Genomic DNA, 16,000 nt, shown 5'->3' on the forward strand with positions numbered 1-16,000 from the left:
GCAAGTCTAATCTGTCCAGTATCAGTATGACTGCTGTATGAATGTGGGAATTCATTAGTGAGAAGAAGAGGTTCTCAGAATGGCCTCTTTCCAACATCATGAACCGTCGCTCATAGAATCATTAGTAGTTAGCAAAACTCAGGGCATTTTGATGACCTCTTCACTCTGCAGCTAACAACTGTCTAAGTCACAGAGCAGTCTCACCGAGCAAGTTGGAGAAATAAACTGCATCTATGAACCCTTAATAGAAATTTTGAAGGAATGTATTGATCTCATGTCATGTCATTTTCTTCTGAAATGACAACATATGGGATGATTTTCTTTAGTAAATGGTGAGAAAGAGGCAATTGTTGAGGGCAGTTGATCCTACCCATCTTCTTCCACTGGCAGGGTAGGAAATTAGCTAGAAGTACAGACCTGTTAAATACAGATGAGAGATGTTTTCCAAACTAACTCTGTCTTTGCATGCTAGTAGTGTTATGTGATGATATCAGGCAGAGCTGACTGCACCTCCTGTGTTCATCAGGGAAGCATCTTCCTCGCACAGTGTCTCCTACACCAGGTAATGCAGAGCTCATGCATTCAGTCAGCCACTAATAATGGCAGGAAGGGGCTCCTACACTACTTGATTTGCTTTCTTTCTTTTGTCTTCTTCATTTTCCTTCACCCGAAGATAGATCTGCCTCAGTCGGAAGGACGTAAAGTTCTCTGATTGAAGTGGGTTGGGGTTCATCACTTGCTCACTGTCCTGTCCTGTCCCTAGTTTTGAAGTATGGCTGTCTGTCACCCCCATTACCCAGCCCTGTGCAGGGAAGCCCATGTGACAGATCCCTTGGCACAGCCAGTGTGTTGCCTTGGTGGTAGTGTGGGATGAAAAAAGCACAATGCTCGTCTTTTCTGCGTGGGGCTTGTTTATCTGCACAGCATCCAGGCCACTAGGGGAGAGATCTCCTGTTGGTGATCGCTGGCAACCAAAAACGAATCACATCAAGGCAAAATTAGAGAAATTCCCATAGACAAAGAGCTGCTCTAAAACAAAGCTCCATTTTTGTAGTGCATTGTCCTGGCTCTGTGTGAGTCTTGTGAAGAGACAAAGGCGAGCAGGAAGGAAATCTCAGCTGCTTAGTAAATGCCCTAATTTGATTTATTTGCTGCTCCCTTCCCCCACCCAAACTGTTGTGCTAACCTGTTAGTCCCAACTCAGACAAGTAAAACCAGCTAATCTGATTAGTCCTGACACACAGGAGTGAGGCTGCTGGGAAAAGCTGGACCCTTACAGCTGGTTCAGGCTTCAGCTTTGATCATAACGTTATGGGTTTGCTGCATGTATAGCACAGCGTGACAGGAGCCTGGCAGCATGTACACAAGTGAGCAGTGTGACCGTCACCAGGGATTTCTACCGTGGATCTGAGGCTGCTGGAATACAAACCATGTTTCGTGTCACCTTCAATGTAGTGACAGAGAAAGTTACCTTCACCTTGGCAGCCTGCCCCTCCGTCACATGGAAGGTAAGCTCAGATACGCATCGCACAGCCATGCTGGCAGCACAGGGAATGACAATTTAAGTTGTGAACCATGTTGACAAAATTTTAAGGGGAGTGATAACATTTTAAAGGAGCTGCGCTGCAAAATGGCGTATACACGACTGGTTGGAACTAGTCAGACTAAATGGATCTGAGCCTAGAGAACAGATTACTAGTTGCCTTTTAAAGCTTCTGTCATCTGACTTCCAAAATATTCAAACACATAGACACTTTCCTCATTTCAGTCTGGAAATGCTACTGTATTTACAGCGACAGCAAATGCAGAGAGGTGTGTAAACACACAAAGTTAGTCATTTCTGTAAGGAGAGAACTATGTTTGCAGAAAACTTTCAAGCTTCCTAGATAACGAGGATTAAAAGGATATGTGAGCTGTACCAAGCTATGATAAATTCAGCAAATTTGCATCCTTATAATAAAGGATTTGAAGCAAAAAAGCCCAACAGCTCTACAGACACAAATTACCTGACATGTGGTTGTGATAAAATGTGGCAGAAGCCAGAGCTGCTTTGCATATCAGCTGCTATTCCCATTCGGAGACTCAGGTCAGATCTTCATTTCTTTGAGACGTGTATTCCTATCTCATCTTATGGATCCCAGCACTGTCAGGATGAGCTGGGACAGACTGCATTGCCTTTCCTTTCTCTGTCAGTGAGTGTGTGCTTTCATGGTAGTGCAGCTGGAGAATGAACCCACCTGCTATCTTGTGAAGTGCTACTTTAAAAACTTCATTTGAAACTCAATTATTTACAGAGCAGTGGCTGTAGGAAGGTTACCTTTATCTGTTTTTAGGCATTTAAGTTGTGAGCCAATTAGGAGAAACCAGATACTGTGACGGAGCAGGGTAACTGCTCTTGCTTCAGCTCTGCATGATTCACTACACTGCGTAGGTAGTTGTCATATACCCCTGCTGTATCTCCTTCTCAGACTTTGACCTGTCTTTTCTTTTGGCCTATGAGGCAGACACAGCTCAGAATCTGTTACTGGAAGTTCTTTAAGGTGCCTGGCACAGTGTAGCCACAGACCAGATCTGTACTATTTGTAGCATAATACCCTACATAAAAATGGTGGCAAAGAGACTTTGGAATAAAATTCACATGAAAGGAATGTTACAGAATTTTTCTTCAGTATATACATATATGGGCATATAGAGGAGGGTACTGCAATGGGAAATGGGCTGAGATCATGGCATGCTGTGCTGCTCCTTCCTACTTGTGGCTTCTGGGCTTTTGGTACTCTGCAGATGTGGATAGTGCTGTATTCTGTTGCTCATTTTTCTCATCATTCTGTTGATGAGGGCCACTAGATGTAAGTGCATCATAGTAAATCCCTCTGGAACAAATGAGCAAGTACTGAAAACTGCACATGGCGGCACTTCTCCAGTTCTCCAGTTCTGTTGTTTATGCAGTTTATATTATTTGACAGTGTGTGCAATGTGCAACCAAGAGCAAATGCTCAAAATTAAAAGTTAAAAGAAGTTGTGGTGCAGTAGATCTTCCTGAAATGTAGTATGTTTACTGATGAACTAAGTAAGAATATATGAAAAAGTGAGCACAGAAAAGCAAATGAGATGCAAAGCCAGCAGTAAAAAAATAACCTTCTAATTTAATCTAAGAAAGGCTTTGTGGAGGGAGGCAACATTTTTACTGATCAGTTCCTACAGCTGGAAAAATCCAACATGGTTTCAGGCACGCAAGCCTTCTAACTTTCATAGTAAGAAGCTGATGAAAAATATGTTTTCCCCACAACCCTGCCTTGCTCATGTCCCAATATCAGCCAGAACAGCTCTGGTACTGTGAGTTAACCTAAATCCTTCAAAGCTGGAAGAGGTCACATCGCTGCTGGAGTAGGGAGGGTGGAGAGACATCTACCTTCAGACTGCTAAGCCCTTTTCTCTCAAAAGTAGTGGCCCAGCCTGGAGATAGTGTGAAATGTTCTGCCTTTGCGTGCACCATAGCATGAAAAGCAGGCAAGGCCAGTGGGATGTGGGCTTGTGCTGCAGACCTCCTGAGGCCAGGAGGAGTGGTGCAAGCTTTGTCCCAGATCATTATCCTGCTATGCAGCTTTTATTTCTGTCAGAAATTAATTTCTAATTAGAAATACTGGTGAAAAGTATTCAGGCCAAAGCCTGCTCTGATTGTAGGTATAATATTCATTTATATGATATTTCATAAACCGTGGAAGAAAGGCAGGACTCCTGTTGCAGACATTTCACGGTCTGCAGGGCACGAAGCTCATTGCTTTTGTCAAAATATTGTTTCGTAAAAACTGGTTTAATTAGAAGTGGGGGGAGGGCATGGGTACAGGAAGGATGAGGGAGGTGACAGCTGAAAGGCTGCTGACAAGTGCGAAGGGCTCAGGGTTGAACGCGCCTTTTCAAGTAGGCACCGGGCCTGGAACACCAAAGAGAGAAGCATCTTGATTATAAACCACAAGGATCTTTGTTCTGAAGCCTGGAGGAGGGGATGGGGCTGCTCTTTCTCACAGCTCTGCTTGTTTGCCTTCTCCTCAGAGAACTGGCTGCTGACGCTTCTCAAGCTGTCAGCGGGTGTGGAGCTGGTAGGAGCAGGAGCTGAGTGCTGTGTGATGATGTGCCTGCACTGCACAGATCAGGCTGGGGCTGCTGTCAGCTCAGCCAGAGCTTCTCTCCAAAGGGCTTTTCAGATATTGCTCATGTAAATCACTGTTGTGTTTTCCATCATTTTCCACTAAGGGTGGGGGATTCTAGAGTTGCACCTCTTTGTGTTGCACATCTTGATTTAAAAAGGGATAACATACAGCTATTGGTACACCAACAAATGCCTACCACATATTTCCTAACTAGAGGACAGAAATACCCTACAACTCCCTGAAAAGAGGATGTGGTGAGGTGGGGATGGGCCTCTTCTGCTGGGTAACAGCAATAGAATGGGAAGGAGTGTTCTCAAGTTGCACCAGGGGAAGGTCAAGTTGGATATTAGGAAAAATTTATTCTCCAAAAGAGTGGTAACGCACTGGCACAGGCTGCCCAGGGAGGTGGTGGAGTCACTGTCCCTGAAGATGTTTAAGAAATGTATAGATGTAGTACTGAAGGTCGTGGTTTAGTGAGTGATACTGGTGGCATGTGAATGGTTGGACTAGATCAGGGTTGTTCAACCCTGCAGGCTGTATGCTGTCCAGTACAGCTCTCAACATGCCCCCCCCCTCTCCTCCTGTTGTTGGGACATTGTGGTGGTGGCTCTACCCCACTGAGCACACCTATCGCTCACACAGCAACCACAAAGCAGACTTTCATATACCCTCTCTTACCAGACAGAAGTACTCCTTGCTTCACAGTCGCTCCTTATTCATATCGTCGCTTTTTGGCAGTACAGAAATTCATGAGAAATTATTGTCAAAAATCTCTGACAAACACCTTGAGAACTCACCAAGAATTACAATCACTGCCATCAAACCAACTCATGCTTCAGTTTCACAAAAACAATTTCAAGTATCAAGTAGTTTTATGGTTTTGTTGCTCTCTTTTTAAATGTTTTAATAAAAATATTAAAAGTTAAAATGTCTTGTTACTAAATATACATTTTACAAGGGCTCTGAAAGTAATGCCTCCACTTTTATGATGATAGCTCGCAATGTCAGAGGTGGATGTTGGTGATATGGCAGAAGAGATGGAACCTTCCCACCAATACCCCATTGCATTTTGTTGCCATGAGACAGATGGCAGCAGAGGGGAGATCTGACAGAATGGCATCTGAGATGGAAGTGCATGTGAAGAAAAGGTGTGTCACAGAATTTCTGCATGCAGGAAAAATGTCACCCAATGACGTTCATCAGTGCTTGCTGAACGTTTATGGAGACCAAACAGTGGATGTGAGCACAGTCAGGCAGTGGGTGGTGCATTTCAGCAGTGGTGATGGCAGGGCACTTGCACTGGTGCAGATTTTGCTGAGCGTGTCACGCAGGCTCTTGCTCATTGCTGGTGAAAATGCAGAGCTAATGGTGGTAACTGTGTTGAAAAGCATTGTTTTGTGGCTGAAAATTTGCTCTACCAAACAGAGTTACTGTGCTCTTTATGTCTGTTGTAGCATCCATGGAAATAAAGAGAAGCCACTGCTTTCAGACTGACCCAAGAGTGACCCAACATGGCCCAAGACAATTCCTCTTCACTCAGTGTAGCTCAGGAAAGCTAAAGAGTTGGACAATCATGAACTGGACAATCTCAGAGGTCTGTCCCAACCTTAATGATTCTATGATTCTGCTTAGATGAGTGCAGTTCAAATTCACAAGATACAAACAAGTATAGACGCAGAGTGTACTCATTCAATTGGCTGCACGTGAATCCCATTGACTTTCTCTTCCTGCTTACAGTCCTGTTTTGCTGGGTAACATTTGAACTCTAGGAGCTGGTGGGAACACAAAACTGCAGCTCTGTGGTTTTCTATTTGAGCTCAGGAAGTTCACCTGATGGGAACTGGCCTGTCTCAGGGGTTTTTTGCCAGCTTGATGCTGCTCTCTGCCTGACACGGATACATGAATGGGCTTGGGGCTCTTTGCAGGCTGTTGGAAGCCAGCACAAGCACAGTGCCAACTTTCAGATGCTGCACAATGGTTCACTGTCCCTGCCAGCTGCAGATGCTGGGGCAGAGTCCTGTCATACAAATGGTTGTGAAGGAATGGTGATGATTCCTTCCTGGGAATATGAGAGTGATGCTTCAGTCCTACAAAACGAGCAGTTTCTGTGATAAGAAAACCAGAAAAATTCCTACTGGTGGCTGTGGAGCAGGAGGGGGCTGTGGAAGTGGGTTTCAATGCACAGCTTCTCTGCCTGGGAGCAGCTTCTTGCCAAACCTTTACATGAATGTGATTCAGAATGCATCCAGAAATGCATAGAATCAGACAGGTCTGTGATGTTCATTCAGTCCCGCTGTTCAGCAGTAGAGAAGCAAGGGCAGAGGGAGGGCAGCACGACTGGTACATGCAGCAATAGATTACTCTAGGGCTTAATCTAGGAAGTCTAAATTAGTCCAAGGAGCTGCTTTGCTGCCCAGATCCTAGTGAAGTCAGGAGGTGATGGAGCTGAGAATGCTCAGCACCTGTGAGGAAGCATGTCACTTTATTCCTTAAATTGGGTGTTGTTTACAGCTTACCAGAGTAGAGCATTATTCCTTGAACTTCATTTCTGTTAAATACAGAGTTGCTAAACTCTTCCAAGTGTAAGTTCTTTGATAAGCATCCAGAAACAGCAATTGCTCTCCTGAAAGCTTTTTCTACCTGTTTTTAAGGACCTCTTCAATATGTTTAGCAGCTGTTTTTACACCAGCCGCAGTGAACCTTGCTCACTAGCACACAAGGTGTCTCTTTGCTCTTGGGTGCACGGCATCCCATTTTATGTATTTGTCAGTTGTTTTTGCCTCTTTGGGATGCAGCCAAAAAGAAGATACACAAACTCCTTTCTCTTTTCACAGTATTATCTGACTGGTGGTAGTTTATGACCCCAAATTCTTCTCTCAGCAGCCAGACATTGCCACACTTGGGATTAGGATGTCTTATTTGGGAGCTTCTGCCATAGAAGCACGTACTTCCTGAGGTGATGACTTATTACTCCTAGCAATAACACTAGAGCTTCAGTACCTCAAGCTGTGATGGTAGACCAAGGCTCTCTGCCTTTTATTACATACCTTTGAGCTTCACAGCTTCTGAGAGTTATTGCTACCATGGATCTGCTCATCCATAAAGGGCTGAAATCCCTCCCTTCATCTGTCCCTGCTTACTTGCTTATGCTACAGTGCAACTGGCTTTTCTGGCTTCTTGCCCCACAGCAAAAACAGCATTTTTCTCAGCTTCATATCAAACCCCTCAATGAATATGACTCAAAAGGGGCCAGGTAATAAAGGCAGAAAAGCAAACAGGTTTATATGATCATTCAGTCTCCAACCCAACTTCACCAGCAGGTGGTAGCACACATCTCCATCCTCTGTGGTCCCTGGCTGGGGCTGTCTGACTGCAACCGCCTCACTGGAGTCACTTGTTTCCAGAAATAAGCTGTAAACAAAATTGTTGTGCAATTTGGAACAAGGGAGAAGAAGGACAGAACCAAATGTTTCGGATGTCCTGGGAAATATTGCAGCAATCGGGACAGAAGAATGAAGCAGAACAAAATCCCTGCAGTGACTTGCACTGAATGGCATGAAAAGCATTTTGGTGTCAGTATTATTGTTCTTGCGGTGACAAAAAGGGGCCATTATTTGCAATGTCGCAAATGACCAACATTCAGAACAGCATGACAGAATCAAAACTGCTGTGGGTCAGCTCTGGCTGTGTGTGCTGACCCTTTGTCTTTTCAATGAAGACACGGAAAGTTCAGAATGGGTACTTTGCCTAGAGACTGTCTCTGGTCATTTATTTGTTTTTCTTCTGAGCCCTACCAGTTCTAGTTCTTTTCTGTTTGATGTGGTCTGTTGATTGAGACTTTCTTTTACTCTGTTCTAATTTTATGGCTTGTGACAACACTTCTCAGCTTCTTTTTCTTTACAGCAGCTGAGCTGAGAGGAAAAGAGGGAGGCAGGACAAATGCTAAACTGTGCTGTGATTCCCAGAAGGAAGTGTCTCTTCATTTGTAGCACAGCACTGGATACAGCTGGGCAAACAACTTGTGGCAAGTTGCTGCGTACATTTTGCCATTACTGTTTTCTGGAGATTTGGAAGTTCTTTGTCTATTTCATGCAAACATTGGTCAGTTCTGCAGGCAGTTCCTGCAAAGCATTCCTGTTATGCTCATTTGTCCATCATTAAGGGGTGGGTGATCAGAATCCTGAGGAGCTGGTTCTGTTCTCCGATTGGACGCTTGGAATGATCTCTATGCTTATTTGCTGGACATGAAAAATGGTCTCTGAAATGCCTTTTGAAACAAGGCAATGGCTTTTTATGGGCATGAATATGTGTTCTTTCTCCAGTTCTTATCCTGATCAGAGCCAGAACATCTTTCTCATTCAGAGTTTTGAGAGGAGAAAGGAACAAATTCAATTACTGTATTGTGCTGCATCTTGTGCAGGGCAGTTTGCCCTGGAAAGCAGTGCAGAATGCTGATGGACTAGCTGTACCTCACTCAGTGGTTATGCTGTGTATCTGAGGACTTCAAGGTTCTGCTTCGGATTTAAGTCTTGCAATTATTAGAAATGTCTTTTTGCACCTTTGGTAGTCCTAATGCTGGTGTGAATCATTTTAGCTCCATTGAAATCAGAAAGCTGTGTTGTGTTCATATATATCGTGTTGAATGTGCCCTGCCCTGCTGAAGCTGTTTCAGTCATTCAGCACTGCAGTGTGCTAGCTGTAGGCAGAGGAGATGATCAGATTGTTCCAGGGATAATCCAAGGTTCTGTTTGGGAGATTTTCATCGCTGTTCTTCAGTAAGAAAACATGCTGGGAAAGATCTTGGTATCGGTGGGCTTAACCACATATCTGACAGAGCTGGAAATGGAAGAAGACAAGTGCCTGTGATTGTAACACCACGGGCTGGCAGTGTGGTGAGTGGGAGTCTAGTGCTTCATCAGAAGCGTCACAGCCAACAGAAGCCAAGTTCCAGTTTACCAAACTCACTGGTGGTTCAAATCTGTTCAAAAGCATTGGTGGATCACCTTTGTACTTGCAGGCTCTAGGCCTGAGCAGGTATAATGTCTGCATGTTTTGATTTTAGATCTGTGCAGTTGTTAGTTGACGTCATCTCTACCTTCAGTCATCCTTTATTGTCTCACTGAGACTTTAGAGGATAGAGACTATAGCTTTGCAAGATGAACCCGGGTAAGAAATAATAGGGAAAGAGTCAATGCATAGAAACTGAATGCAGCCACCAAAGAGAATGGCTAGAAACCCGGGGAATTCAAGGACCCTGTTAAAGAAGTGTTGATCTGAGCATTATGAAGACCATAAAAGATGATGGCACACAACAAAGCAAAGAAGTGAGCGTATGAGGGAGGTCTGAGGGAGGTGTCTTGTGGAACTGAAGCATCAGGCTCTGATTGCAAGGAACAAACCCGCTTTATGTGAGATCTTGACTCTGGTAATAATAAATCATGGAATGGTAGAGCAGCTATGTGTTTTACCCACGAGATTCAGTTTCTGTTCCTGAGCAGATGTGTAGTGCTTGGTAATCATGGTAGTGCAGGGGTATTGCAACTCTCGTAGCCACTTAATGCCTCATTTAACAGTATCCAAAGCTCTTCCCACAATTACTGCTAAAGAGGCAGTCACAAACATAGCACTGAGTGTAGAAACCTCCTACAGTGATAGTTCATTTCTCTTTGTAGAATACCCCTTATCTTTGTGCAGCTAAAAGCATCCTAGGTGCTTTACCAATCATGAAAAATGTGGTCCCCGTCCTAAAGTGCTTTCTACTTCAGTTCAGACATGATGTGGCATGTGAGAAATGAGAGTGAGATGGTCCGGGGATGGGTGAGACACAGAGTTCCTGCAATATGAGCAGCCTGCTGTCATGTTTATACAACACAACTATAAAGCTGTGTCCAGGCCTCTGCTCTTTCTGAAATTAGCCTAATTCTTGGCAGAAGTGAGAGCTGTACGGCATTCACTTGGCATTGAAAGAACTCTGACTGATGACAGTTTCATTTTTAACTTTTGATGAGACCTCTTGTGAATCACATCACGACCTGCAGAATTAAAGGAATATGTCTCTGTTTACCTTAATATGCCATTCAGTAAATCATAATTTAGCTGCAGCTGTAGAAGAACTTGAGCATCCCCTGCAGCAGGGATAGGGACCTCCAAATACCGGGAGAAGCCAATTAAGAAAATGGATTACAGATATCATTTAGCTCGCAACATGTTCACAAAATGTGGTGGAAACATTTATTTGTCTGCATCCTATTAAAGTTTCTTACAATGCCAGCAAATTTTAGTCAGACTTGTAAATCTCACTGGGTCTTTGCAAAATCGTTCTCAGCAGCAGGGAATGTTTAGCTGTGTCTTTGAAGCTCATCATGCTCTTCAGACAAAAATGTCCCAAGGCAATACCTCCTCCCTGAGAGAAAGACAAGTAAGTTAAAAAGTCTTCATTTACAACCAGAGGGAAATGATCCTTTGCCTCATCTTCTTGCTGCTATCAATACTACTCACCTGTTTCACAAGGAAACTGGCCAGTTAATCCATGACTGACAGATCAGGCTGCCCTGGTCCCACTGCTGCTACTGATCCCAGTAAGGTACCGTGTGGAGTCCCCCAGATCTTATTAACTGAACCCAGAAATGGAAAAGCGTCCCTCCTGCTGTCTCCTGTGATGACAGATGAGGTAGTAGAGAAGCTGACTCCAGCAGGCACACTGCTCTGCTGTTCAGGGAAAGCACGAACAGAGAGGCTTGCAAACCTCTGGAGGGAACATGCTGTTTATTTCCTTTGGTGCTTTCAAGCATTCCTCTCTCAAACCTCTATGACAAAGCAGTCTTACCTGGCTCTGAGTCAGATAAGATCAAATCAACTCCTAAAATCAGAGGGAGGGTTTCTAAGGACCACGTTGCTCAGACAGAATGGGGGATGCATGGCTACACTGATTGTCCCACCCTCAACTTGCTCCACCCCACGCCTGGGATATGCACAGCATGGCCTGACTAAAGGAAAATACAGTATTTAGATGAAGAAACTGAAATGAGCAAAAGTTTTCCACTTAAAGTTTATCAGTCACTATGTAAATTGGATCAAACACTGAGGTATGTAGATAGCTCAGGGTACAGAGCATGTAGTCTGGTAGACTTCTTGTTATCTGTCCTCTGTCTCATCACCCTTCCAGCAATAATATAACCAAGCTCTGGATAAATGCTGTAACTCTAGGTAAGCTGAAAGATAAGCTGAGAGGCTTTCATCATTTAAACCTCTTTAAGTTCCTAATGCATTGCCAGGAGATTTATATAGACTAAAAGTTACTAAAACAATCACTTGTAAAAATATTTTCTTTCATTTGTGTGTCAAAATTTGACTTCTGTCTTGAAGGAGAAATGTTGGCATCACCATTTAACACTGTGGCCTCTACTTCATTCATCTGGGGACAGCACTGTCATCTCCTGCAAACACAGGACCCTAAAGCTGTGGTCTGGGAGGTCAGGAACTTGCCTGTGTGCAGCCTGTAGACTATAAGGGGTTTAATAATTTTGTAGAAACATGGAGTGGTTTGGGTTGGAAGGAACCCTAAAGCCCATCCAGTTCCAACCTGCCATGGGCAGGGGCACCTCCCATCAAATCAGACTGCCCAGGGCCCAACCAGCCTGGCCTTGAATACCTCTGTGGATGGGGTACCTACAGCTACTCTGGGTATCCTGAGTAAGTGCCTCATTGCCTTTGAGTGAAGGATTTCTTTCTAATGTCTAATATAAATATACTCTCTTTCACTTTCTTTGGTTCACCATTAGCAAACCCTCTCTTTGCTTTGAAAAGCTGCCATTTTGACCTATATCAATCTGTTAGAAAGCAGTGACAGGCTCAGTTGTATGCAAGAATTGTTTGCCCTCTAAAAACTCAGATTAACTATGTCAGTGGGATATTATTACGTACACTACTATAACCATTAACTAATGACTCCTAAGCACAATGAATCTCTGTACTTTGAGAGAACTACAGTACTCAGTGGGTCCAGTGCCCATTACCTCAATGGCATTTAGACCAGGGCTTGTTTCTGAGTTACAGGAAACATTAACCATCCTGAAACTCATGCATCATTCCCTTCAGTTTCTGAATCCTTGAAATAGAAGCTGATTCATTTTGTCAAAATGTTAAACTTTTTCACAGTTTTCTCTTGGCCTTATTCAGAGAACAGCTCTGAAGTGGTCGTTGGTTGCAGACTGCAGTGACTGAAGAATCTCCTTAAATCAGATCCATAAGGACCAAGTTTCTGTGCAATGAACTAAATGGTAGTGTGACTGATGGAGGAAACTCGTGAAGTTTAGGTGTGCTCAGTTTTCCTTTACTGGACAGAATTGCTACTGTTTCCAAATGGTGTGCTTAGTATGACCTACAGTGTGCCAAGGTTCCAGTCCTTCCATCATCTTTATGCCAGGCTGTGCCCTGGATCCCACGTAGCTTCAGCTACTTGTGTTTTTCCAGTAGAAGCAGCGTGTTAGGCTAAGGCTTGGGAAAAGGATGGAGTATATTAAAGACTTATTCCAACAAACAAGTGAGACTCAGCCAGAGAATGAACCTTGATGCAAGTGGTGGTAAGCATTCCCAAGTCCCAGGTTAGATATCACCAAATACCAAGTTCATAAAAAGGGAGGGGGGGATAAGATTCCTCTCTGTGAGAAATGCACAGCTTATTAGTTCAGTAACTAAATAACTGGTTGTCTAAGCTGGTGGATAATATGAGCTACTGTGTTTCTGAGTTTAAAAATGTTTTTAATGAGCATTAGTCATAAGGGTGACTAATGTCCGTGTCTGTGCTGATGTTTAGCCAGTCTGAAAGGATGTAGGTTTAATAAATGATCTCTGGGCTTTGAGATTCTGCCCAGTTCTGCACCCAAAGCTCACCAGCAAGAGGGAGTCATTGATACCAGATTGAAATAAAGAAACAACAGAGTAAAATCATCAAAGCCGCGGGACAAAGGCCTGGTTTAGCCAGGGTACAGAGAAGTATTCAGCAGCTTCTGAAAGCTGCGGCCTCCTCTCAATTGCATGGCATACATTGCAACATAATTCCTGCTTTAAGTGGAGGAGACCAATTATAACTTATTGAATCCATAATTTAGAAGAATTTAGACACAAAGCCTCATGGATAACTCAAGTAAGATGACCCGAGTCACTTGGGATATCGTTGTTGCCTTCTTTCTGCCGTGGATATGAGACACAAGAACTCATCTGAGGAATTAATTTTGTACCGTTTAGCAATCTCATTGCTGTCCTTGTGCTGTGAGCTGTTCAATTTGTTCCATTCACTGTTCTTTCCAGTTTTGTCAGCAGGACAATTTACTGGAGACTGTCAGTGTGCATTGAATCTCTAATGAATTATGGAAATGTACTGTGAAAGCCTGACCTTTTCTTGTGTTTGTATTGGGATTTCCCAGTAGTTCTTTTCTCATTTGTTTTAATGCTCGAAGCAGAAAGTAGTCATTCTAAATACTGTGAAGAAATTCATTTTAAAGTCTCCCCAGCCATATGAAAGCTCATCCTTAAAAGTAAAAAAATAAGTATTTTCTGATGGTAAAAAAAGACATGTTGTTAGCGGAGAGGAACTACTGGAGAACGTAACAGGCTCCTCATCAGGTATAGAAACAAGGCATGTGGAGTTACCATGAACAAAAAGAAGTCCTCACTCTACAGCATCTGATCATCATTACTGTGGATTTCCAAAAATGTGGAGACAGTGTCTCTGTTTTCTCATACAACCAGAAAGACAGGCGTTTATCTAAACAGCTGTGTTAGCAAGGTGCATCTTCACAGTGTTGTGATTTGTTTATTTTCTTTTGTCCTAAAGAGAGAGAGTCCAAAAGCTACAGCAAGAATTAAGCAAGTTATCCAAACATTACCTGATGTCCACTATGAGTTTGATGCCCATGTGGCTGCAGGTTATTGCAATATCTTGACAACTTTTCCATTCTGAAATCCATATGCTTTACACAGTAAAGCACCAGTTCCAAGAAGTGTGCTGAGCTCATCATGTCCAAATTCCCACAACTCCTGGTGTGCTTTGACTTAAAGTGGAGTGACTGTGACAGGCAGAATGACTCAATCCCAGTACTTAGGCAATTTTCATCATTTCAATTCTTTGAATATGGCCAAAGCCAGAGACAAAGCTGAATTAGGATCCTGGGAAGGATCCTCCAACAGCTGATTAACTTCCACTGCCCTTGGTGGGCACAGGATAGAGTATGTCATCTGGTGAGAGGGTACAATGCTCTGGACACGTAGCATCTGAACTAAAGCTCTGTGAATCCAGGGAGAAGATTGCCAGGCTTTGAATCACTCTGTTTAGATCTAATTTAGTGTCAAGCCAAGCTGGATCTGTTTTCTAAACTAGAACACAGATGCAGGCAGATAACAGAGGAGCTGCTGTGTTCTTTTAGACAAGCAGAAAGGGAGAAGATTTCTTTTGGAAGCTTCAACATAATGCCTCATCAAAAGTCACAGAATGGATGTGCAGGTGTATTCTCTTACAGCTACTGGGAATACAGCCTTCCCACTTACACTGTGATCTGAAAAGCAACAGATCATGTTAAGCTAAAGAGTTACTGCAGTGCAATGTAAAACCCTTTACATGAAGCTGGTTTAAGGACGCTTTCTTACCATTGTCCCTGAGGGATCAGAGATGTATCCCTTGGTCTCTCTTTTCTTCTTAGGATGTCCTGGTTGAACCATTTGTTCTCCTGTCCCCGATGCTCTGGAACATTTCAAAAGTTGTGGAATTACCTGCTGGATGTGAGAGAGGAAAGCAAATAAGAATCACCTGGTCTGATTCCAGCATTATCTGGTTTGCAGTCTATGCACAGTAGCAGTTGTATTACAGTAGGATATGCCCACCAAAGTGGGCCGAACGTGTATTTTTGCACAGGTAGGATGGGTACAACACTGTACCTCCCTTGTGCTTTCGAGCTGAAACTGAGCCATAGTAACACTGATAGCAGTGGAATAAAATGTCTGAGGCAAAATGCTGGCCTTGGTAGCATATGGTACTTCTTGACATATCTGTGCATACAGATCTGCTTTAATAATTTTATATTTGTTCAACATTCACAAGCTATTTTCATAAGGGAACCCCATGCTGTTTGATGTAAGCTACGTGGATATTAAGATTTTCTGTCTCAAAGGATTTATAAATCAGTAATTCTAGTTCAGTTTAAACAGAAGTTATTTAGTAAGCAAAGCCCTTAGTAGTCCCTTTCTCCCATATTCTATAATTACTTCTGTATTTTTTTGATGTGCTGAGAAAGGAATTGCCTAAGCTAAACTAAGGCTTGATCTGAATAAACTGCTAACCTGACTATGTGATAGCTGAATATATTTAGTTCCCAGTGACCTGGGTTTGTTTCACTTGGGACTGGAAGTTCAGGGCCTGTGCTCCTGTTAGCAGACCTCAGCTACACCACAAAGAGAGCTCTTGTGAAAGTCAGACTGCTTCATCGAGTTTCACTCTTGCTATCCAAGCCACCACTGTGCTCATTTAGTCCAGAGACAAAGATCCTGTCTATAGCGGGGAGTGGGAGATTGATCCGTAAGTAATTTTAAATGGATTCTGTGACAGATATATATGTATATCTTCTAAGAAACTATCCCATGGTCTTAATGCCTTTGTTTTTTAAGAAAATCCCTTTGTTATTTGATCTATTTTTTCTGTTACTGCACTTCATCACAGTGTCTGTACCAGTAACACCTGAATGTGAACTTGTGATAAAGCACAGTTCCTGCAGTTCATTTTTAATGAGTACTTGAAAATAGATTTGAAACCTGCACAATATTAGCAGATCCGATTATCAGAGCCCTAAAACTATTAT

General features: G+C 43.1%; 1 protein-coding gene across 2 annotated transcripts in view; it reads left to right on the plus strand.

Moving 5' to 3' along the window:
• The first annotated feature begins 1,170 nt into the window (after positions 1-1,170).
• The window catches only part of SPATA13 (spermatogenesis associated 13), a 142,677-nt gene continuing 127,847 nt past the window's right edge, over positions 1,171-16,000 (plus strand). The window contains exon 1 of one of the 2 annotated variants that reach the window (XM_072326488.1): positions 1,171-1,508. In XM_072326488.1, coding sequence (XP_072182589.1) covers positions 1,431-1,508 — 78 coding nt within the window. In that variant the 5' untranslated portion in view covers positions 1,171-1,430. The remainder of the gene's footprint in view (positions 1,509-16,000) is intronic. The other variant, XM_072326489.1, reaches the window with a different exon arrangement.

The sequence above is a fragment of the Excalfactoria chinensis genome, chromosome 1 (assembly GCF_039878825.1).
Source record: "Excalfactoria chinensis isolate bCotChi1 chromosome 1, bCotChi1.hap2, whole genome shotgun sequence".
Classification (NCBI taxonomy): domain Eukaryota; kingdom Metazoa; phylum Chordata; class Aves; order Galliformes; family Phasianidae; genus Excalfactoria; species Excalfactoria chinensis.